General features: G+C 41.6%; 1 protein-coding gene across 3 annotated transcripts in view; it reads right to left on the bottom strand.

Annotated features, from left to right (window-relative positions):
• Nucleotides 1–2,579: 2,579 nt before the first annotated feature.
• The window catches only part of ARMC9 (armadillo repeat containing 9), a 64,661-nt gene continuing 42,802 nt past the window's right edge, over nucleotides 2,580–24,438 (bottom strand). For 2 of the 3 annotated variants that reach the window (XM_065639798.1, XM_065639797.1), the window contains exons 21-26: nucleotides 21,085–21,189; nucleotides 20,235–20,350; nucleotides 17,185–17,309; nucleotides 13,645–13,777; nucleotides 8,897–9,069; nucleotides 2,580–5,186 (exon numbers count right to left, since the gene is read on the bottom strand). In XM_065639798.1, coding sequence (XP_065495870.1) covers nucleotides 5,164–5,186; nucleotides 8,897–9,069; nucleotides 13,645–13,777; nucleotides 17,185–17,309; nucleotides 20,235–20,350; nucleotides 21,085–21,189 — 675 coding nt within the window. In that variant the 3' untranslated portion in view covers nucleotides 2,580–5,163. The remainder of the gene's footprint in view (nucleotides 5,187–8,896; nucleotides 9,070–13,644; nucleotides 13,778–17,184; nucleotides 17,310–20,234; nucleotides 20,351–21,084; nucleotides 21,190–24,438) is intronic. The other variant, XM_065639799.1, reaches the window with a different exon arrangement.

Below are 24,438 nucleotides of genomic sequence, written 5' to 3'. Positions count from 1 at the left end.
TGCTATTTCCAGCACTTACATCCCATCCTCATGTTAGCTGAACTTTTTCACTCCTCAGAGAAGGAGGCTTATGTGTCTGTAATGAAATCTGGATCTACAAAGGCCAGAATTTTTCCTTGAGAGCAGCAGAGGGAGGTGTCTTCACCTCCTAAAATCCCTCACTAGGTGGTCTGATTTTCTGCATTCACAGCTGTCAGCTACAGCCTAATATATAAGGCACTTTAAACATCTGCAGGATGAATGTTATTGTTTCAGGTATCAGCTCTTCTTTATTTGTCCTATTTACTAGCTCTCAACATCATTAAAAGAAAAAGGAAATAAATTGAAGTAACACATTAAAGGCTTTTAAAATTAAAACCAGCACAACATACTGGAAACCATTTTTTAAATTAAATAGAGTGCTAAGTCACTCACACTCTGAGAGATCAAAATAATGGACACTCCCCAAACCTGTGGACGTAAAATCATATCAGAACATCATTTCCCATATTTGAAGAAGATAAGAACAAAACAAACATTTAAAGCTCTCACCTTCATCTCTTATTGCTTGTGTGAAGTGTTTCCACTTTCACTGCAATACATCACTGCCCTGGTTTATTGAAACCCTGCATCATATGCCAAGGACTGCTGAGAAAACTTGCAATAAAAGGAGGACATGTTCCAGAGAGTTATTAGATGTCCTAGGGTGTGCCACTCAGCCTGTTGTTTGGAGAGCATCAGATCCGTAAAGAGCGGAAATTCAGATCGTGATCCTGTAACTGAACACGATGCCCTTCCATGGCAGGGCAGAAAGCAGCCTGGAGTTGGGAAGAAAGTTGCTTTGAAACATCAGGTCTCAACCACTGAAAAAATGCCAGGCTAGAAGAATTACTGGTCTGATAACACAGGAGGACAATTGTTCTGCACCCAGAAGTTGGTTTCTTTTTAAATTTTAGTAGCAGCAGATCCCCGTACAGCTTGTTTACCTTGAATCATCTTGCTGTTTCTCATCCATCAATAAATTCTCAAGAGTCCCACTCCTTTTACAATGTATTTGAACAGCAGAAGGTAGGAAAGTGCAGCACGGCCTGGAGAAAGCCCACGTGGCTCAGTCACAGAGGTATTTCATTCCCTGTGGGGTCAGTGGAGGTTTGCGAGGCTACATCTACGTCCTCTTTGCTGGCCATGCCCACACGTCCTTGGGCTCAGCGTGCCATGGTGTGTCCAAGGTGGTCTGCAGGGCCCCTGCGCCCCTGGCTGGATGATGGGTGCACCTCCTGGCTCTCCTGCATTTAGTCTTGTGGAAAAGGGCTTGTTCCAATACTGAGCTAGGCTGCAAGAATGAGGATGGTCCAAACTGCCAGAAAGTTCTGGCTCAAAGATGAATTCAAGCTGCAAGCTAAAAGGTAAGTCTGGATGTACTGAAATACCCAGGGGGAGGGCAGCCTGTTTGCTTTTCTGCTACCGCTGCTCAAAGGTGTGCGTGAATGCAACGCAGCACCTTTCATCTCTACGCTGTAACCTCCACCATGATTTATAAAGACTAGTGGAACTTCATTTAGAAGGAAACAACTCAGAGCCAACCAAGCAACCACTGTCCCTCCCCATTACAGCAATATTTTACCTCCAGAGAACTTCCTTGCTTGTCCTCCCCTACGCACTTAAATCCTCCAACAAACAATATTTCTGACACCAAACCGATGTCACTGGTGGCATCCCACACGCCTGGGCTCTCCTCATGAGAGGCTGCGAACAATGAGCGGTTCACGCCTGCTTTGCAACACTCCCAGTGAACAATGCTCCCTCCAGCCTGAACTGGAGGGAGCTGCGTTTGCAACTCAGGTGGAGACAAAACTCTTGGGGACAGAACTCGTCGATAAACCAGAGTGAAATGTAAAGAAGAGTCCATGAAACCCCAAACAAACTCATCAAAAAGAGGAAAAAAAAAATCCCTTTAGAAGCATTTTTACCCAGCCACTGACAGATGATTTTAAAACACCTGAACAGAACGAGCCCTCCATACAAATTTAAATAGACTTATGTAGTTTATGTTTCTCATAACACTGTCCGTAAACAAAATTAGACTTCATATAGAGAAGTTATACCCCAAAGGCATGCTAGCACCACATCGTGCTTTGGTCCCAGAAAAACTTCCTTTTCAGATCTGCATGTCATATGCAATAACTGTATTTGCTTCTTGTAAATAAAATGACAGTCGCTTTAAGCACAATCACACCCCTCTCTCTCATTCAGGCCAGCAATTTCCTCTGCTCCCATTATTAATTTACCAGAGTGGTGGTGTATCTAGCAACAGTCTCTACATGGCATATACAAAAAATACCTAAGAACTTTTAAGAGTGAGGTGCAGAATTTGCCATGTGTGTGTTACTGACCTTTATCCTGGGACCTTTCAACTCAGAATAGTGGAGTCCTACTAACAAAGACAGAACCAACATTTTTCATTAGCTTCAAAACCTTCCAACTGGCATCACAGGGGCTTCTCACGAACAAGACAGAGAAAAGGACACATTACTTTGTTGGCCTCTCAAATTACTGCTCAGCGGATAATTTATTTCTAAGCACATCCATAGTTTCTCTCAAGTATTTGGAAAATGACATTTCTCAAGCATTAATATAAAAAATAGTCTCAGTTTTCAAAGTCTATACTCACACTTCAAAACATCTAAGAGTGCAACATGGAAAAATATACAGAGTTCTGCATTGCAACAGGCCTGAGAGAGAAACAAACACACAAGTACATAAACTTTGGTGGGTTCCTTTCAGTCCAGCACTGCAAGATGCATTTTGTTTTTCACAAATCTTCATCTGCTGGAGCAGTTGTAGCTGTATTTACCAACCACCTTCAGTGGACTTGTAAGGAGTGATACAGTTTTTAACTCAACTATTGGTAAAGCCAGTGAGGTCTTGGATTTTTTTTTCCCTCCGACCACCACCCCCCTCAAAGTCTGCACTTGACACTTTTCAAAAGCTGCTCTGCATCTCAGAGAATGAGATCTGCTCCAACATGAAAGTCAGCGCTGCTGTAAAATAAATAAAACTCAACTGCTGGAGCATTCTGTGTCATGCACATATGCAAACGAACGTGCTTAGCACTCCAGTGTTAACAACCTGGCCATTGCTATTACATGCTGGAAAAAAGACGGCATGTCAGAGGAAAAAGAAAAACCACCAGGTGAGTTTTTATGGCTGTTTACCATTACTTCCCTTTCGTGAACCAGAGGATGTTTTCCCATTAATTGTGTTTATCAGCTCGGAGAGGAGGTGGGTGAATCTAAGTACAAGTCATAGATTTTCCGTGGTTTTTTTTGTGTAGCATGGAGATCTATGGGAAAGGGGTTATCAGGTGTCGATAATCACTTTATGTCCTATGTAGTTTGGGAGTTAAAGCAACACCTATACTCTGCTTGGTTTGTGTTAGGCCTGAAGCTACCAAATGGTAAATTATAACTTCCACGTGAATACGACTAGATTTTAAACTGGGGAATGTCTTTTCCTACAGAAGATCCTGATTCTCATTTTAAGTCTGTTATCCAAAGGGTTATTGTGCGTGGGAGCCCTTTCTGCAAACACCTGACACAGTGTCACTGTTCCTGGTGGGGCTCATGGCAACTTCCTCACACAAGGAAATGCTCAGGGCTCTTCAGTTGCCACCACATACCAAGAGACACAATTCGACGTTTCAGCACAAGCATAAAGCTTTCTCCTGGTCCTACAGAAACAATTGGTGTCTTTATACCAGAGTTACATAACTCCAGGGGAAGGTAGTGTCTCTGTTGGAGTTGCTTTACCTTTCAGGTTGCATTCCACTTGTTTGTTTCGCAAGGGGAAACTCCAAACCAAAGGCCTTACCTTCGTCCTTTTTGTACCTGTTAAAGCATTTCCCTTTGACAGCTGCCCGCGGCCAATACACTTTCTGCATTTTGTGTCTTTCTGCCTCAGTGGTAGCCAAGTTCGAATTTAAACTGCATTTCTGGAAAAGGTGTTGCTGTTGTCCTAACAGCTGTGTCACATGAGGAGATGTTACTGATAAGCCAACCCACAGCGAAGACTTTAGCATTTCCTTGTCACTTTTGAGAGAAAGAACAACAAACAACACTAGCTTCATAATTTACTGGCAGAACTGCTGGTTTTTTATTTGGTGGAGGGCTTCCTGATCTCTCTTGCCTAGCCAGCACTTCATGTTCATTGAAGACCGGCACAAATTCCATAAAGACATGACTAGTCATTGCTCAGAAGTAAAGAACATTAAAAAGTTACAAAGACCAAAGAAGATTGTCCACAGGCACAAGTAAAGAGAAAGTTGCTTCTGATCTGTTCACATTCTCATGGTTTCTCCTACGAATGAAGAAACCAAGTTCTTCACTCCAGTGGCAAAAATGGATTATTCATTCCACAAATGTTGAACAGTAGAATTAAGAAAAAAAAACATAGGAAAAAGGAATAAGAGTAATTGCTGCAGCTAAAGCTGCTGATCAGCTGCTCAGAGATGAGCACGGATGCTGCCTTGGGCACCAGTATAGCATTTTTCAACTGCCACAGGTCAATCAGAAGCTGATGAAATACTTTCTCTCCAGAATCCAGTGGCCAAACACAGATCTCACTCCACACAAAACTGCTCCAGGCAATGAAGTTCTGCACATAGGGCTAATGTTGCTTTCCCCTTCTAGTGCAGATATTTTGAATGCAGGTATCTCCCAACTCATCCACAAGGGCACGATTTTAAGAAAGCAAGTGGCAGGCTAGTTCAGCAAGCAATGTATAAACAAGACAACTGCTCCTGTGCTGAGCCCTACGTACCATCTTCCAAAGGCCGTTCACTCTGACACAGAAGGCAGAGAGCAAGAGTTTCTTCTCAAGGTGGCAATGTCACTTTAGAGTAAACTATCAGAGACACTGGGACTGTATCCATCTCCCATATCAGTCCTGGGCTGCTGCTGAGACCTTGAATTGTAATAACAAGGCCCTTGTCTTAGCCAGCTTTAGAGACGACAACAGATGTATCCCATCAGATAATTCCCGCATCACCGTGCAAGGCGTACGCCGTGCCATGTCAGTACAGTAACCTCGCTCTCTTCTCAGCAGGTCGCCAGTGAAGCTCATTACAGGAAGCCGGCTCTGTCCTTCAGCGATGTGACAGGTGATTCTTGAGGAAAGGAACTGTTCTCACTTCCTGTAGGACTGGCTGCCTGCAGAAAACAGCACAAAAGGGTCTGTCAGCTGAAAGCAGGATTGATTGCAAGACAGGAGCTGCCAGAGAGCAACACTTGTTCAACCTGTACAGTGACACAACCACCACAAAGAACACGCACAAAGCACCTTAACCACTGACATTGCAACTTAAAAATGCAGAATGTATTTATGGCAACCACTTGTCAGGGGACAGAACTTGTGGAGGAGCAGGGAGTTACCAGGGCAGGGTTGCACTCCTGACAAAAATCATTCTTCATTCTTCTGGTACAGATTTTTGTACTACTGCAGCCCCACTGTGCCCTATACAGAACTTGGTACACTGCAAACAGCTCAAGCATGCCATGCAGAGGAATTTGGAACAGATGCAGAGTAAGGAACAAGATAGATTAAACCATCCAACCACATGGAACACATACGCACAGGTGAAAAAGTCCAGATTTGGAGTCCACCTTATGTTCTAGCTGTGCTACCAGTGCAATCACTGTACCAGATAGCAAATGGAATCCACAGAAAATCACAGCATGGCTGATTTTATTTGGAGGAGCTTGGTTTTGCTCTAAGGTACAGCTTTAGAGCTTGGCTATCAGCAGCCGGCTACATCTCAGGCAGGAATCTGGCCCCAGGCCCAGCAGCAGAAGTACCTGTGCTTCCTCTGCATTCCTCACGCATTCCACACACTCCGTGCTCCAAGAGGGGCAGTCCAGCTACTTCAGCTAGGATTATGTAAAAGTAACATTTCCAGAAAATACACTTGTAATGAATATTAAAAGCAAGCTAAAAATGTGTCACTAAAATAAGTGAGCACATCAAGTAAGTACAATCAGAAATTAATCTTTTTCACATCATGCCCATCAGCTATAAAAGCTTGTATTTCTCCAGAAATCATAAAATTGTAGAAGCATTTTGGTTGGAAGAGACCCTTAGGATCATCGAGTCCAACCTTAACCTAACTCTAGCACTAACCCATGTCCCTAAGAACCTCATCTCTATGTCTGTTCAAGCCCTCCAGGGATGGTGACTCCACCACTGCCCTGGGCAGCCTGTTCCAGTGCTTCACAACCCTTTCCAAAATACCAACAAATCTACATACTAAAGACAGCCTTTCACTGGGACAGAGTCTCTCCATATGTAAAAACCTACATACCTATGCAGCAGGCAAGTGGAAGGCAGTGGCTGCTGAAATCTCCTGATTGTGATATCTGTGCACCTGATACCATTTTTGACTTTCAGATAAGTCAGCTAGGAAATTAAAGGATCAGTACCACAGAACTTTACTAGGGAAACATTAGGGGGTCTCCTGTGTCAGATGCCTCCTTGCACCTTTAAGTAACAACTGGGAATTTAATTACTTTCGAGAACCTCAGGTTTGGACATAGGTGCTTAAAGTCCTTTTTAGTTCTTTAAAAATCTGGTCTTTACCACCTTCCTCTCACTTTTCCCGATCATCAAAATCTGTGTGAAAGGCCCTGCAAGATGGACAATGACTGTGCACTGTGACAGCAGACAACAACGCAGGACACATATACACAGAGTGAATGGAAGATGACTTGTTTGCAAAATACTTTCTTTACTATTTTTAGCAGGAAAATGGGAGTTTAACATTCAATTGCTGACATCAAGTCTGTCTCATGGCATATGTGGGCAGACAGAAAACAATTACCTGGAACCTCAGTAGAAAACTATGGATAAAAGGTAAATGGACACATAGTAAGATGTGATGCCCACTATATTCAGTTTTAGGATGCACAGACACAGCAAAGATAAGATGTATATTGTCAGACAAATACTATCCAATAAAAGTTAAAAGAGCCCAAGAGTCTGGACCGACAAATTACATATACTGAATCAAGGGGGAAACCCAAGTGATGTAGAACCCGATCACACTCTGCTTTAACGCAATTTCAAAATAAGATTCATTATACACTGTGCCACTGGAAAAAGAACTTACTCCAGAGCCCGAGGGCAACATGTGTATGTCACATCTTTCATAGGACGCACACATCCAGGTGTGTAAAGCTGCCCCGGACAAACTAGAACACGTGAAGGAGTCTGAGGAGAAATGTCTTCACTTTGAGGGTGACAGAGCCTTGGACCAGGCTGCCCAGAGAGGTTGTGGAGTCTCCTTCTCTGGAGACATTCAAACCCACCTGGACATGTTCCTGTGCGATCTGCTCTGGGTGAACCTGCTGTAGCAGGTGGGTTGGACTAGATATCTCAGAACGTCCCTTCCAACCCCAACCACTCTGCAATTCTATGAGGTTTTACGCACACATACAGCGTGCCTTTCCCATCTTCATCAGAGCTTCACCTTTTCAATGGTCTAATGCTTTTGTAAATTAACCGAAACAGGAACCAGGGACAGACTGTCGGGTGTTAACAGCACATTCATTCAGGGCAGAACAGTGTTCCTATCACAGGAAACAGAAAGCACTGATGTCAGAGGTAAACCGCAGGGCATGTGCAGCACAAGTAAAGCCAAAAGAGCTGGCAGTGTTACCTGAGCACAGGACTGCTCAAGTGCTCTCTAGGTCAAAGCCTCCCTCAACCACCAAGGACAAGCTCTTGCATCAGCTCACCTGCACTTCCTGAATGAAACCACCCCACCTCCCTGCACAAGCAACTGTGGGGAATGACAGTGAGTGAGCAACACAGAAGACTTTGGAAGCTCTTTCCAGCTCTCCTGCTGATTTACTAGATTATTTCAATTCCCTGTGTTTCATTTTGCCTACCCGTAATGAGGAGTTAATGATAATACACATACCCCAACTTTCTCAGGAAGGTTTACAAAGTATTATGAGCTACTGTGTTTCTGTGAAGTGCTTAAAGACAACAGTTACAGCTAAAGAGTAGAGCTGATGTTACATTGCGATCAAACAATTATCACTAAACTCATGATATGTCTGGAATAAGAATATACAGCGTGTAACTCCTGCCATTTTCATTGATGCTGGCCCCAGAGGTGTATTTGAATTCCAGAGAAAAAGCTTAGTCTCTCACCAAAAATCCCCAGTCTGCACACTGTACACATTTATCGTTGTGCAAGCATCCGAGATCAACATTTCCACCTCATTGGGCTTGTGTTGGCTGGCTTAAAGCAAGCATCCATCTTTTCCCTCCAACCTCTGGACCACAGCCCTCCTCTCCTCTGAGTCTATTGACTGCTTACAGTTCTTCAGGCAATGACACATCCATATGGTTCTTAAATACAAGTCTCCAGCAGAATGCCGACTTCCACAAGCAGCACACCGTGCTTGGCTGCCCTGAGCCTGTCTCCGAACTGCCTGACATCTGGTCTGCATTCAGTTGCAATGTAGACACACCCAAAGATCCAATTCGAGAACATTAAACAAGTCACACAGCGGAGCGAACAAGTATCTAAAGAAAAGGAAATAGTCTATGACATCTAGAGAAAGCCTGATCTGAGACGCGAAGCTTCCCCCAAAACTTGGGAGAATTTGGGCCACTTTTCTCCACTCAGAGACAGGAAAAAGCCTGTCTCTTAACTGCTCACATGACAGCCTGAAAATAGGAGCGGAGTTCAGCAGGATATAATTACATGGTTGTACATCCTGCAGATGACAAGTACAATGTCATATACTCCTGGCACGTGTGTAGCATACGACTTCATTCCTGGAGAGCTACTCCAGCGCTCCCTCCTCTCCCACCCCAAGGCCTGACAAACAGAATGACAGCTTTTTCCGCTTACTCTGTCTGCTCCTTGTGGATGATCCGGAGGAGCTGGGACGGCTTGTTTGTTGGGGTCCAGACTGAGAGAACTGGGGGGCAATGGCTGGGACCTTCCACTTTCTAGGGCTGGTACTCAGCACTTCGGGAGTGCGAGGGATCTTGGGTTTGCTGGTGAAGGCTGAGGGAAACTCACTGTAGGAGGAGAGGGACAGGGTTAGCAATGCATGGAGAAATACGTACACCTAGTAAGTGAAACCTGCAGTACATGCTGTGATAGCATGGCAGAGCGCTCAAAATTCAGGGAGACTGCACACAGAAAGGACCATTGCACCACAGGTACTGCCCTGGGGCATGTACTCACTGCACAGCCTCTAAACCTGGCTCTATCGACCTGTCTGTCCTACCCAAACCTGATTCTTTGGACAACAGGATTGAACAGGTTCAGCTAAGTCCTCTGCAAACAAGTAACAGAGCTTTAGTTTGTTTTCCGTTGTATTTATCACATATACAGACTCAATCTGAGGTGCAAAAAACATAGATATGCTACAGCAAAGGAACACATCCTTTTAGGGCACAGACACTATTATTTCTCCCACGTACAGGTCACAATCCTGGCAGACAGAGGCAGCCTCCCTGACTCCCAGCTGTGATGAGATTTGTAAACTCCCTGAAGGCTTTGTCAAAAGAGAAAAAGCTGTGACGGCATCTATGAAATAAATTCCCTACGCACACAGGTTCCTTGGTCACACTGCGAACATAAAGCAGCTGCTGCTATTTCACAGTCCACATGTGCTCCAAGAATACCAGTCTTCAACATTTAGTCCATGACCGTGTGGGGGTACACTGTCCTTCTCTCCCCCCAGCATCAATATATTATTTCCCAGGTACAAAAATAGAGGCTACCAGGAAATAGCTATCCTTTAAGATAATTCTGAATCTATATTCCTGTTTGCTCTAGTGAGTCAATTTCTCTTAAATGGAGAAAAGGTTAAACTGAAATAACAGCTACGTGAAAAAGCTCATCATATTTAAAGGGAAAAAAGAGCAGAGCCAAAGGCAGGAGATCAAAAAAGGTGCCATCTAAAGACAGACGACTAAAATGGAAAGTCTCCGTGTTATTAGCTCCATCAAAAGAACCCTTTGTGACCATCAGAAAGAGTGATTAGGAGGATTTTCGAGACATTTAATCTCCCCTTCTCCCCTGGGAATGCTGCTGAGTCAGTGCTGATTAGCCCTTCCATTCCCCTGCTTCACTTTGCAGGGAGATCTGAGCAAGTGTTTCTTTTGTATTTGAAATAGCATTAATTGTCTGTATTTTACATATGTATATGCTAACTGTTAACGACAGAGACATGCTAATTTGTCTGCTAAGAGCCATCTCTGCAGCCCTCTGAGCATTACAAGGATTACAACCTGTCTCCTTTCAAAACAAGAGGTGGCAGATGGCAGCAAAAACATACTAGCATAACAAAAACAAAAAAAGTAAGATTGGCTAGATAGGACCCCAAGCAGTGGATAACAGACATATTGAAATATCTCTCCATAAAATACTGTCATTGTTACTTCTTGTCATTTTACTCACCTTGGTTCAAGAGCCGGATTTTCCACTCATTAGTAATCTTACGTGTATTATGATATGTCAATGTAGACAAAAAACCAAGATCCAACAGCTTTACAGCAGCTTTTGACCCATAAATGAGCTGCTTTTGCTTATTCAGCAATAGATAACTGGATTTGTATTCCTATACACTAAAAAGCGTTTTTATAGCCATGAACAATCTTCATAGTTTCAATAACCCAGGGCAGGAAGACGATAAGCACTTTGGAGAGAAAGTAATGTCACTACAATCACTGTGCTTCACATCAAAGAGAGAATAAACGCACAAAGGTCTCACAGGATGGCTCACACCTTTGCAAACTCTCCAGGAAAAGGATTATATGAAATAAGCTGGTAGCAAACACTCTATAAAGTTTTTAAAAAACCTGCTGCTTTTCTGACAGGACGCAGAGCAAATCTCAGTCTCCCTGTGCCCAGGTGTCACTGAACCACCTCATCTTTTACTACATCGATAAATAAGCCTAGATCAACAAAAAAGAATTAAACCTCAGAATAACACAGAAAACTGCTATTTGGCATCCTTTAGAATGTGATGAGATCAAGAAAGAAGCAGCAAAATCTACTGTGCGAAAATGTTCCATAGAATTTGGTAAAGGACTCATTTATGACAAGCTGTGGTAACTTGAGAGCAAGTGCTCAAACAAAAAAACCCCAAACCACACGACACCAAAGAAAAAAAGCAAACCCATAACAAACTCACACAGAAACTTACATGTGTATTGAGAAGAAAGAAAACTGTTTACTTGGAAAAAATGAAAATAATTGTCTATAAAAAAGTACATAATGGACTGGCACTGGGATTGGAAGAATCATCCAGGAGATGTGACAGGACTTGAACATACAAAGATGAGTTAGATCGTTTTTTCCAAGAGAAATACTCTTGGACTTTTGGCCATTTTTACCAGATAATCAGAAAATCAAGACCATTACAGACCTAAGGCGGCGCTGCAGAGTTTAAATTCTATTATGATGATATTGGACATGGTCACAATAAAAAAAAAAAAAAAAACGGCTTTTTTCAGCCAGCCACAATTGTAAACTTGAGTCTATTACAAATTTAACCTCAGTTAGCTAAAAAGCACAAAAAATCTGTATTATTTTTACATGATCAAAATGCAGCAGGGAATTGCAATGCAGGGGAAGCTGCCAGTCTGACATGCATCAGCTAGAACAATCATTTGTTCCAGTGGAAATAAAACAACTGCAATAGACATGTCAGCACTAGGGCCTCATTCTTCTCTTCAACTGATTTAGTGTAATTTCACTGATCTCTGTGCAGTTAAATTCCCAATTTATCCTGCTAAGGAAGAGGGGAAATATAGTAGCAACCCCTTCATCAACGCAACTCGGTCCTTTTCATACGTACCTCTTCTAGGAAGGTCTTAGTATTTGCCTAGTAGGAAGGAGCCACCTCTTACAGTGGTCAAAACTATGACCAAAGCAGTGATTTATTCGCTCCATTTGTTTTGCAAACAAATTAAAGTATGCTCCCAAGAATGAAAGAATGAAAAGGCAGGTCTAGGTATTGCAACACCAACATATTAACAAAAGATCCTTGATATAGGAAACCCTGTGTTTGCTTGGACTGTGGATGGCTACATTCCCATATCCGTAACTCGAGGCTGCATTTGTAAATCCCAATTATTGTGTGCATGCTAAGGAAGCATGCAATGAGAAGATATTATCTTTTTCTGCAGGATACTGCACCTGTGCCTTCAGTCCATCTATAACTGACATTTAAACATATTCATGAAGAAAAATTAAAGATTAGTGGGGATGCATCTTTATAATAATGGATTATGACTGTAGAGAAGCAAAGCCAAGGCGGGGGCAAGATGCTGCCAATTTATGACTTCTCGCAAGCCAAGGCCTGAAAAATAATCTCTCTCTCCACCACAAAGCAAGCAATTTGGCCATAAATTTTTCATGGTCTATTTGTATTTGTAGTATGTGCTTAGCTACTGTTAGGACAGGCAACAGAAATAAAACCAGTAATGCTGGGATGGGGGCATGACTACTCAGCACTTCAGCTGCTAACCAGTTGTAATTCGTTGACAACATAAAATTTCTCAGATCTCACCATGGAAACAGCACAACTAGGAAGGAAGGAAGGCAAAAACAAACAAAACCACACCAAGCCCCCTCCCCCAAAACTCCAAACCTACGGGCATCTGTAGGCCAGAAGGAAACAAAGCTCTAAATAGAGTCCAGTTTTCAAAGTGCTAGAGTTTTAACTGATGCAAATAATTAAGCACTTCTGAAAATTCAAGTCTATAAAGAGTTGGTAAAACCTTTCCTTTACCACATCTCCACCCATTCTGTGTTTTAGTTTTGGAATGTACTTGCTTTTAAAATTTCTACACACTCACTGTTTAAAACTTGGCCCAATTAAATTAGCTATAGGAAAAAGCTGTTAATGTCTGAAGGACACACACGGGCCCTGAAAAACATTGGTAAACTGTGGTCTGATTGCTAATGAATTCCTAGTTCTCATCCAAGATATAACATCACAGTCCTACATGTGACAAAGGCTTCACAGAGGGCTCAAGGTATGACCAGGAGATGAAGAGCAAGATCTTTCACCTTCCTTTGACAGAAATTATTTCAAGGAAGAGATGAAAACGATTGCTGAGAGAACTTCTAATATTGCCTCCCTTGCTATACCAGTCTAGTGGATAAATCAGAGGCTCCAGTCAGCAGTGCTAGCAGCTCAGCATGTTTAAATACTGTGAATCCACTTAAATGATAAATTTTTCTTCCTTCTGCAAGTTAATTCCTGTCCTGTTCCCACAGTCCTACCTATTCCTTTACTAATAAATGATTTTTCATGGGTTAGAGTCGAGTCATCTAAGGAAGCAATCAGGAAGTTTTATTTGCAGAAGATTGTGTTGGGCACACATGTAAAGTTCATTAATTATGTATTGCTTGAGATTGTTCCCATTCTGGACCAGATGCTTAGAAATTGAACAGCTGCCTCTGGCACAGCTAAGGGTATGTTTTTTTGGCAAGTACCAGCACAGCTGTCTCAGACCAGACTACATCATATATCAAATGACTTCACAGATTGCCTTTACAGCAGCGTGGAATTAGCTGGTAAGTCCCCTCAGACTACTCCTGCACTTTTAGATACTCATCTGGATAAATCATACCTATGAGATTGCCCATTTACTTTGTCCTGGGTCAAGTCAGTAGATCCGGAAGACAAGATATTGTCACCAGCTGGGATGCTTCTGTCCATTCTATGGCCTGATGGGAATACTTCAGATGACTTCATTTCAACTACTGTTAAAAAAAAAAGAAAAGAAACACAGTTCAGTAAGGAGTTGTCTCTTTACAGTTTTACTAGAAACACAATCAAGTCACAGTTTCTGCGGTAAGAAGGAAACCCTGAGAGACTGGCAGGCTCTTGGGTCAGTGTGGGAGAGCGCGCTATGGCTCGGCAGCTGAGCCCAGAAAACTGCGAGTGTGCGCCCAGCCCTTCACAGCTGGAAAGTAAAACGTGCTTGGGTCATTTTCAGACAGCTATAATCCGCATGTGCAATGGGCTGGGAGCGTGCAGACCATCAGTTAACATCTATCAGCTAATGACTGATATCTCATTAAAGCCACCACTTGCGGTTGCCTGCACCATAGTAACAGGCAGCTGCTGTGGGCAAAAAGCAGCATTCTACGCTTCTGTCAGCCTTCAGGTCTGGTACATTTGTTCAATACACCTCACTTTCTGCCTTGCGCTGTTGGAGAAGGGAAGGACAGTTTGCTGAGAGACACAAGGCTACCAAGATGTTCAAGTTCAACAAGAGTTTAGGGAAATCTCTAGCTCCATTCCTCCTATGCTGACTTGCTCCCATGCGCGATACAGATGCAGATCGGGTCACTCCCAGACAAGCATTTCGCTGCCCAGCACAGGTTCTGTCTGACATTCAGCATAATATGTGTGGCAAGACGACCAGGGTTCATCTTTAGTCCGCAAGTTTTCTGCTCACAGGAGACAAAACAGAAAAAAGAGCAAGAATTACTGATTCTTTAGCGAAGTGCTAAAACGGGAAGATGGTCCGAGACTAAAGCAAACTGACTCAAGAATGGTTGAACGAATCCAGGCATGGAGAACATTAAGAACTGCTTTCATTTTTAGAAAACAAAAGACGATGAAGGTTTCTTGAGGCTGAACTTTGCTTCTTTGAGATATGACCTCAATGATAGTAACTGTCCACATGAAGCTTTTATTCTGTTTTTTCACTCTTGGTCTCTTACTATTCATTTAATGGCTTGACTGCGTGAAACTCTGAATCCCAAAGTACTCATGTCATGCTGGAAAATACATATTCTGAAGTGAGCGGGTTCCTGGTACTGCATAATGACCATCAGAACTCAATAAACGGCATATTTATTTCACAGTAAAGATGTTTGGCAGGGCATGATGAGTGTCTCTAGAACCAGTACAATTATTTTTACACCTATGCTATGTACTGTTCCCTGACATATCTTAGAAGGCACTAAAAGAGAGAGGGTTTATTTCCATTGTCTTAAATAAAAGGCTTTTCAATTTAAGATTTACTAAACCCACTGCCTTTTGGAAAACAGGGGATGTTCAAAGACCCAGTCCAATCACTATATAGAATGAAAGTCCTGTCACTGACATGAACGACCAGGGGCTCCAGCAGTGCAGTCTGGCTTTTCTGTTAATCCTCATTTCTAAACCCCAAAAGATACGAAAAACAAGCATGTATTTCACTGGCTACTCACAGAAACCTGAATAAACCTCTGGCAATTCTTCAAGTAGCTCAGTGTTGTTTCACAGCCTGAATTAGTGCTAGAAAGAATTGTCTCTGCCACACACAGAAATTATTTGTCTTTTTACATGTATAATGCATGCGAACTTGCAATATGCTATGTATTCTGACCTACGAGATATTTCTGCAAGAAAAAAAAATACTACAGCCTATTTCTCTTATTAGTATCCACCTGCATATAATTTTGACTGAAAACAGCCAATAAGCTGTTTTAGACAGAGGCTAGAAGTAATGTTCTGACAAAATGAAACATTAAAGTTGGCAGGAACTTCTTCAGCATGAAGGCTTTAAATCAAAATTATCCATCAAAAGTGAACAACATTTACTTTGCTGACTTAGGTTCCCTGTTTCAACTTTCACACAAATCTCTAGAAAACAAACTGTCAGATAGCATCAACGGAACAGAAAAGGTGACAAAGGCGAGCGAATGCATTTGACTTGCAAAATATTATCAAAATGTGTTTCAGATGGCACGCTGGGCTCCTGGTGGCTGCATAATGCCTTAGAAATTGCAACCAATGACACTTTAAACCAGCAAATAGGAACAGCTTTAATACCTGCTTGGCTTAATTTAGTTAAGGAGCATGACTATGTAAAACTCCTTTTTTTTTTTTTCTTCTACCAAGGAAAACTTTGCTTTTGATTAGTTTACAACCTCTGTTGTGCTGCGTTGCTGCCCCTGGCCAGGTGACCTCCCCATAGAATGGGCTCAGCTGCTCTCGAGGTGGTGCAGCACCAAGCGAGGCTTGAGGACAGCAGCTCTCACTCCTATATGACAGTAACAACCCAAATGCCCATCTTGAACAGGAGCTTCATCTGCTTCTATCACACGGCTTTCATTCAGCATGTTATATTTATCAGCTCAAGGCATTACGCAAGCAGATTCCTGCCTGCAAGACCTTGGTTACTTTTCTCAGAATCCTTTTCATTTCCTCTAGGAAATTTTAAAAAAAGAAGAGAGAGAAAAAAGTATGCTATTCCTTTATGGCTTCAAAGCATATTTTTTCAGCAAAGTCAAGCCATGCTTTGTCTGTGCTTATTAATAATTCTGTACCGGATATGCTGCAAGATCCTTTACCTAAGACTTCAGAACATTTTGCCTCAAATCCCTAATTGGAAATGTTAATGAATCCCTGCAAGAAAGCTGAAACCCCAACATCCATGATCCTGTGCATATCAGAAGTTCAGAAATCGAGTATTTCAGAAGTCTATAACCTTTTAAATTCCATCACTTGTTTCTGAGCTCTCGGGTCCAGCTGAGTTTGCATTAATTTCAGCTTAAGTTGCAAGGACAGAATCTTTAGCAGCATCACCCACAATGCAGCTATACAGCACAGGGCTTCCCATCCTCCACAGCCTTTTATGGTTTGAATGTAGTTGCAAATCCAAGCAGATAACTGCAGCTGCCTTCAGCTTTAATACAGAGGTCTGGTCAACAGAGCCTGCAGGTGCCAGCAGACAGTGATTCATTTAGATCCAAACAAGGGTATATTTGATCAAGTAAGGGGCTTCGCCTGTTGGGAAGCACACTGTCTCTTGGGCTGCAGTTTTTTCCCTAGGCAGAGGACACGGTGGAGTGAAATACAGTAAACTTTGCACATCGGAAGCCCTGGGTATGATCCTCGGCCCTTTCACAGGGAGCAAGGTGGAGCAAAGCAAGTGAGACCATTGGTCCCTGCTGACCACACACTATGTTCTATAGACATTCATTTAGCTCAAGCCAAAATACCAACCGTGTGCCCTAAGGTCTTGCAGACTACCCTGGGCCAATTCCAAGACCACATTTAAAAAAAAAAAAAAAACAAACAACAAAACAATCTACAACACAGAAGCTAGGCCTCAAGCACCTGCCCCAGTCAAGAAAGACAGCAGCAGTTAACAACAACAGAATATCCTTACACGAAGGGGAAATGCAGAGGTCAGAGATGCTGGACTTGCTGCCACCACAAATGGGAGGATGACCACTCGGCAGAGACTGCAGCTTCTCATCCCTATCATGACAAGAATTGGTATCGTTTTCTGGCCTGAAGGAGAAAGGAGAATGCAGGGTGATGAATGTTCGCAGTATAAAAAGTTGCATGAGAGTAAATTCTGATTTCTTCTAATTGCCCGTAATGATATAGAAGATATTAACATTATTTTATATTTCATATTGCAAACTAGTTCTAAGGACATAATTTAACTGCATAACTGTAGCTCCCCCAAACTAGCTGATGGTAGATGTATTTGAAATTAACATGTTTTTCCTACTGCAATAAAATAGCTGAGGAAAGGAAACTGTAACTCCTTGCAGTCTGGAGACCCAAAATACCAGCAGGACACAAAGAAAAAGACTGCAGCAGTGGGCCTGAGAGGTCTTCAATACTTAGCTTTATCAAGGATTTAAGATTTGCTCCTGAGTATTACAAAGATTTCACTTTACAGAGAAATATGCAACACAAACTGAAAACCAAGTAGATAAGAAATAGAACTGTTTATTTCCCAAGTGAGGTGGATCAATGAGAAACTGAAGTAGCTGAAGGACAGGACAGGGACAAGATTGCTTAGTAATAAGCAATAAAACACAGAAGCAGCAAGAGAAGTGCGAAATGTGTGTGAAAAGAAGCTGGCAGACACAGAAAGTTTCCCTGCCCACTACCAGGCTAAGGCAACTAGACTATATTTCTAGTTAGAAAGGGTGCAGTCCAAGGAGGCAGTTAATGATTTCACAGCTAAATCCGGTTCTAAGGAAACAGCTAGCAGAATATTAAGTAGTTCAGTCCCCCTTGAGTGATCTCAGTCAGAGAGCCTTTAAAGAGGAGAGAAAAGAAAAAACCCCCCCTCCAAAAAAAAGAAGCAGCTTTCCAGTATTTCCTGACTACCTCAGCTCTGTACAGGAAGAGCTTGTCCATGCAGGGATCCCATGACAATTCATCTGAAGTAAGTAGAGCCTTGTCTGCACTGAGAAGTCATAGAAAAATTAGCATGGAATAGCTGCTACATGTGCAGGGGCTATTCTGCATCAATTTTCTGTGTGAATACTTCCATTCAGCACTAGAAATCTACTCCTCCTTTTAAAGGTATGAACCAACAACTTAAAGAGATATGTTATAGTATCTCCATCAATTGTTTTCTCTTTCACAAGGCTTTAAAAATATGATTGAGATGAGATGATGAGATGATGAGATAGATGAGATGAGATAATATAATGAGAACATAACATAACATAGCATAATATAATTTTTTAATGTAGTTTAACTACTCTGCTGAATCCAAAACTTCAGATCAACTGTCCTGGATTGTCCCCAATCAGACAAGATGCATACGAGGGTAAAAATTCCGATGTTTCTCATGCCATTTCATCTGATACAAACAGAAACCACTTAAATTATTCAAAATATGAAATACATCCAGTTCAGATATTGCTTTGAAATCTAGGCAGCTAAGATTTGGTCACTTTTATTGTCTTCCTCTTGCAACACTTCCTAACAGAGTATTTCCTCATTTTAGTAAGTGAATTCTTACTAAAATTAGAACAGCATAATAGCCAAAGCTTGTCCTTTTCTGTTGTAAAAGGTAATTCAGAACACCTTCATCTATTTACTGCAGTTTTCTTGCACACAAATTAGTTAGATACAAAATAAAGACTTCTCATTCTGGGTGGTATCTCATGCTTCCTCCTTAAAACACAGAAGCACCAAACACTCATATTATTTCTACCATTTGGCCAGAGCAGCAGGGAAATTGATTTTCACATATTTTCACCGTGTTAGATCTCTGCTGTTTACATTTTTCCTCCTTAGTTTACTCAGTGAGGCAACCTGTAAAGACTGCTTCCCATCACCAAACTAATGCTTCTCTTAGACCCAAAGACCAGAACCAGCATGAGCAGAAAAGTGTTTTTAATTTGCATCCAGACCTGAACCCGTCTTGCAGAGGCACAAGCTGCACGGCTGTTCATAAGGAGATTCGACTTTTGACAAAATCCGGGACCAGCGTCACTCTGGTACCCAGGATACTGTCAAGCAAACGTACAGTCTGGGGTGATGGTGGTACGGGAGGCATGCCATCACCTCTAGAGATTACTTCTGATGCATAAAGGGCAGCACATCATATGGAATCAATAAATTAAAGCCACTCCCCCAGGTTTGCCATCGCTTTTCTGACTTCCTATAGGAAAGTCACTTCATTTTCACAAGCTTGTTTTTCTCTCCACTTATAAACCTCTGCCTGTATCATAGCTACCTGGATTTGATCAAATCTAAAACTGTATGCAACTGAAAGTAAAAATCATTTAAATTTGAGTTCTCATTGGTATTTTGCTTCTTCAGTCAAGACAGTGCAAAGAAGTCTCGTCTCAGAAAATAAAAGATTGAGATATAGTTGCTCTAACAGAAGACACAGCATATTACAGGAGCTCCGTGCTGTAAGATTTCTTTATTCCATTTACAATGCAGCTACCCCTGACCCCAGTCACATCAAGACCAAGGTGTCACAGACCTGCTCGCTGGAAAAAGTGTTTCTTCCAAAGCAGGAAATCTGACATACTAAGATTTTTGTCTTTCCCATTTTCTTTTTAATCTGTTCTCTTATGGGTGGGTAGCAAACCTCTCCAGAGCAATATACTTTCTTGCTTAGAAAGTGGAAGATCTCTGACTTTTTAGACACTCCATGCAACTTAACAGTAGAATATGAGAAGATGAAACGACTATGAACACACAGGATATAATACAAATTTAAATCAAACTGATCAGTAAACATATACTCAACTATTCCAAGTATGTGACCTAAGCCAATGGACCTTTCTCTGCCTGCAATATTCCTCTCCTTTTTTTTGTTTTGAAATTATCTTTGAGGAATGATCAACGGCAATGCACTTTTAGGTAGAGAAGGTGGGGTTTTTTGATTTATTTGTTTGTTTTAAAGGAGTCTAAAAATAAATCCAGCTTGCCTCATTTGTTTGGACTTACATTAGGTACATAGCTCTGTGATAACCTGGTGTCACGGGTCTCTGGAGAGGCTCATCTATACTCTGATGGACACCAGGAAACAGCTTCTTCCTGGTTTTTGGAGTATGAGTCATTATCTGATACAAGGGAAATAAAGCAATAAAAATGAGAATGCAGTGCAAAGACATGTAACTGGACCCACAGAGAAAATGCCATAGAAACATTGCATCAGAAACTAAATTACATTCTTGTGTCACTAGATAAAATTCCTGGAATCACTGTAGGCTGTTCTATGACATCTTATCTCACGTTACATTTCCAGCATCAGCACTGGTAGACCCTACAGAGTCCAGGAGGCATACAGTCACATTTATCTCAAATTAGTCACAGCACACTAAATGGTGCATTTATGCCAGCCTTACGCTTTTTTACTTAATGCATTTTTGCTGCTTAAGGTAAGACATACAATACATGAACTGGTATAACACCTGCAGGAGCAGTTAACTTTTCAACTTAAAAAAAAAATATTCAGACCAGCAGAGTGTTCCAGGATTAATAACTTGCTCACCACTTCGCTGTGTGTGCTCAGAGTCACTGAGGTAGCACTAGAACCCTAAGGCTGACTTTAGCTTATTATTAAGCCATGGCCTGACCACCTCCTGTGAAAGGGTAGCTCAAACTTATTCCACTTCTTCTGAACAGCAGCTAATACAACAGACTGTGGAAGATTTGGACTGCTGTGCGGGTAGAACCTGGCTCTTCAAGCAACAGTTTGAAGAAGAAAAGATTTTAGAAAGTAATGAAACTGCTGAAATTTAACACTTAATCCAGCAAATTAATTTATTTCAAGGTGCTAGTGAGTGATACTCACTCCCAGGTACTCAGTTGTCAGCAGCTTCTCTCCTGCAAGCTCGCCCAGTTGAGGCTGCAAAACCTCGTCTTTGTCCAGATCAGACTCCATGATGTCGTGGTCCTCCTGCAGCAGCAACATGCATGTTATTTGAGCCCAGGTTCCAAGTAGTTTTCATTTCAAATTTAGTTGTCCCTTCAGTAGTCACTTGGATGATAAGAACTTTCCAGTACTGTTAGTATTGCACGTGTAAGCGGTAATATACAAGTATTTTCTATCAAAAAAGTAGACCTAAAGACAAACTCACCTAAACTTGCGATACAACTAGAAACCAAAGAATCCTGAGAGGATAAAAAACCCACAAACGCTTCACCAAAATGTACAGTATTCATTTCAAAAGTTGTCCTCCTTCAAATTTCCAACCCCAAACAATTATACCTTGCTTGACTTAATAAAAGCTGAGGAAAAATCTCAGTCATTAGCACCTTTGTAGAACACCACATGCTGCTGTGAAGTGATGCAATGCTCTTCAGCATGCAATGCTTAACAGCACCCAGTATGAAATTTGGAGGTTTAGCTTCTGTGGATCTGCCCAAGTGAATCTAATCATACAGTACAGGCTGAAAAAATAAAACCAAAAAAAACCCAACCGATGGCATTTCTCAGCCACATGGGAGGCCGAGAAAAGGCCACTCTCGTTCTCTTGTTTGTTTGGGGTATTTTTGTGGTAAAAACAAACAAACAAACCACCAAAACCACAAACCCCAAACTTAAGGTAAGTCAATTCTAACAAAAACCAACCAACCAAATGACCCACAATCCCACCCCCCTCCCCCCCCCAGCAAAACCAACAACAACATCACCAAGGAAAGTTACCATTCAAGTAAAAAGGATGGTAGGGAACTTGACAGAAAAGTTGTCTGGATCTTTTTATGAGTCAGTATCATCTGAGCATAAATTTAAGTTAGAATATAACAACTAGTAGTAAAAATAAAGTAAGCACACCTTAAAACATTTCATAGTCTTTCCTAAACATAATACCAGCATTCCATAAGATTGAAACGCTCACGTGAATATTCAGCACTTTGGGGTATGTCCCTCTACCTTGACAAATCACTGCAGTAATTTATCGCTATGTATTCCCTAAAACATTTAATTACTCATTTTCAAGAAACAGAGGCACAATAAAAATCCTTATTGCTGGGCATTCAAAACCCCTCCCCAAGCTGTGGTTCCTGAAAGGTGAGAGCGCGGTTGTCTGACAGCAGCTGTTTTTATAGCAATGTGAAGCAGCAGCAGCTACTCATGTTTGCAAAGAAGCTCTAAAGCTGACAATATGGGATGGTACAAAATTATTGGAATCGGCACTTTAGGATACAAATATCATGCAAGAAGGCAACAATCCTCTGTTGTAATCAACTTCTCAAGTGAAAAGTACAAAGAATTCACTCTTCAGATCAACAAGCCAGGAAATTTTAAAGTTTGAGGGACTCTTCCAGCAAACCAGAAGTTGTACCACAAGAACAAGACAGTATTTTTGAGGGGATCTCATCGATGTTTATAAATATCTCAAGAGTGGGTGTCAAGAGGATGGACCAGACTCCTTTCAGTGGTGCCCAACAATAGGATGAAGGGCAACGGGCACAGACTGAAGCACAGGAGATTCCATCTGAATATGAGGAGAAACTTCTTTCCTTTGAAGGTGCCAGAGCCCTGGAACAGGCTGCCCAGAGAGGTTGTGGAGTCTCCTTCTCTGGAGACATTCAAACCCACCTGGACACATTTCTGTGCGATCTGCTCTGGGTGAACCTGCCGTAGCAGGTGCGTTGGACTAGATGATCTCCCCAACCATTCTGTGATTAAGCACTCCTTCTTTTGATGTCTTATCTAGCTGAAGTGTATTTTCACCCTGCAGTTTACTGGTTTTATTGCCAGGTGCCAATGGGGGATCAGAGGGTGTCCGTTAAATTGTTACTGTACAGTTATATAGTGTAGCTTAAGTAACTATTTGAATTAGAGCTACGATATCACATATTTGCTTTTATAAGCAGCTTTTAAAGATGGTCCAAGCAAATGTAAAGATCAAATACTGAAGATACATTAAGTCAATATTCTCTCAACCGTTCTGTTAAATACTAAGCAACCAGAAAATATTATGCACTGTGACTGCAGGTGTTGACACACCCCAGATGGCACGTAATGAAGGTGGGTATGTACTCCAGAAGTGTCCTGAGCTCTGCACTAGTTAATTTAAAGCACAGCAGACAAATCTCAAAGCAAATTTATTTCTGAATAATGGTATACACGTTGACATTTTTCATTTGGTTTAAATGCTCCAGTGTCATCCCACATGACAGAACCTTAAGTTTCTGAGTGTATGATGCTCTTAGAAATGCCAGAATTATCCTCCAACAGGCTAAACCACATCTTGGAGCTAGCGTTTAGGAGAAAGTAGTCATTACCACAAGGTCTGCTCAAAGCTAAGACAGAATTCAACAACGCTAAATTAAACACAGATATAACATCAAAGGTAATAGTAACGGCATGGGGAACCTTCGCACACTCTTAGAAACAATAAAACTTGGGGCAAAACCTGAAAACTAAGTCTGCATAAGAGTCTTTTTGTTGTTTAAGTTCTGAATGTACAAATATTAATATTTATGTAGATCAGCAACAAATTATAATATCAGTAAGCAGTCTGAATGTGAATCATTAAATTGTCAATACAAGGACATGCTCTGAAAGACATTCAGTCTGTTGTAGTTTTTAAAAGTTACGTAAAGACAAAACTTCTGATAAAGCTTTCCAAAACTTTCTGTTGCCAGATCACAACATCCGATGTTATCACAGAACCCCATCAAAGAACAATAACTCACTGCATTTCCAAAATACAAAAGGGCTCCAAGCACTGAGGCAGTGAGTCAACAAATCTTTGCTTATTTAACCAAATAAGAACATTATGCATTTTGTGTAGCATTTTGCTGCCATGCTGTTCGTATACTGTATTTTCTAAACTGGGGACTAAGAAACTGGGCCTCCTTGCAGCAGGACAGAATTATAGTTCCCAGCAGCAATAACAGTTTTAAAATCCGCTTAAGGAGACTTCTTCTTAATATTATGGCAAAGCTAATGAAAAACTGGAATCAGACACTTCTGTTTCAAATGCCTACAGTTATTTTTGAGTCAAATAATAAGAAGTGACAGAAGTCTCTTTTAATCACATGATGGTTCAGCGGTAAAAACGCATTACAAAATTATTTGACCTAGAGCGTTGGGTGGGATTGTGAGCAGCAGCAGCAGCTTGTGGAGGGGGTATGACTGGAGAACTCACCTTCCTTTCATTCCCAAGAGCGGGTAAAGTAATGAAAATATACA

Source organism: Caloenas nicobarica, chromosome 8 (genome assembly GCF_036013445.1).
Source record: "Caloenas nicobarica isolate bCalNic1 chromosome 8, bCalNic1.hap1, whole genome shotgun sequence".
Classification (NCBI taxonomy): Eukaryota; Metazoa; Chordata; class Aves; order Columbiformes; family Columbidae; genus Caloenas; species Caloenas nicobarica.
This window is presented reverse-complemented; position numbering and strand designations above follow the sequence as displayed.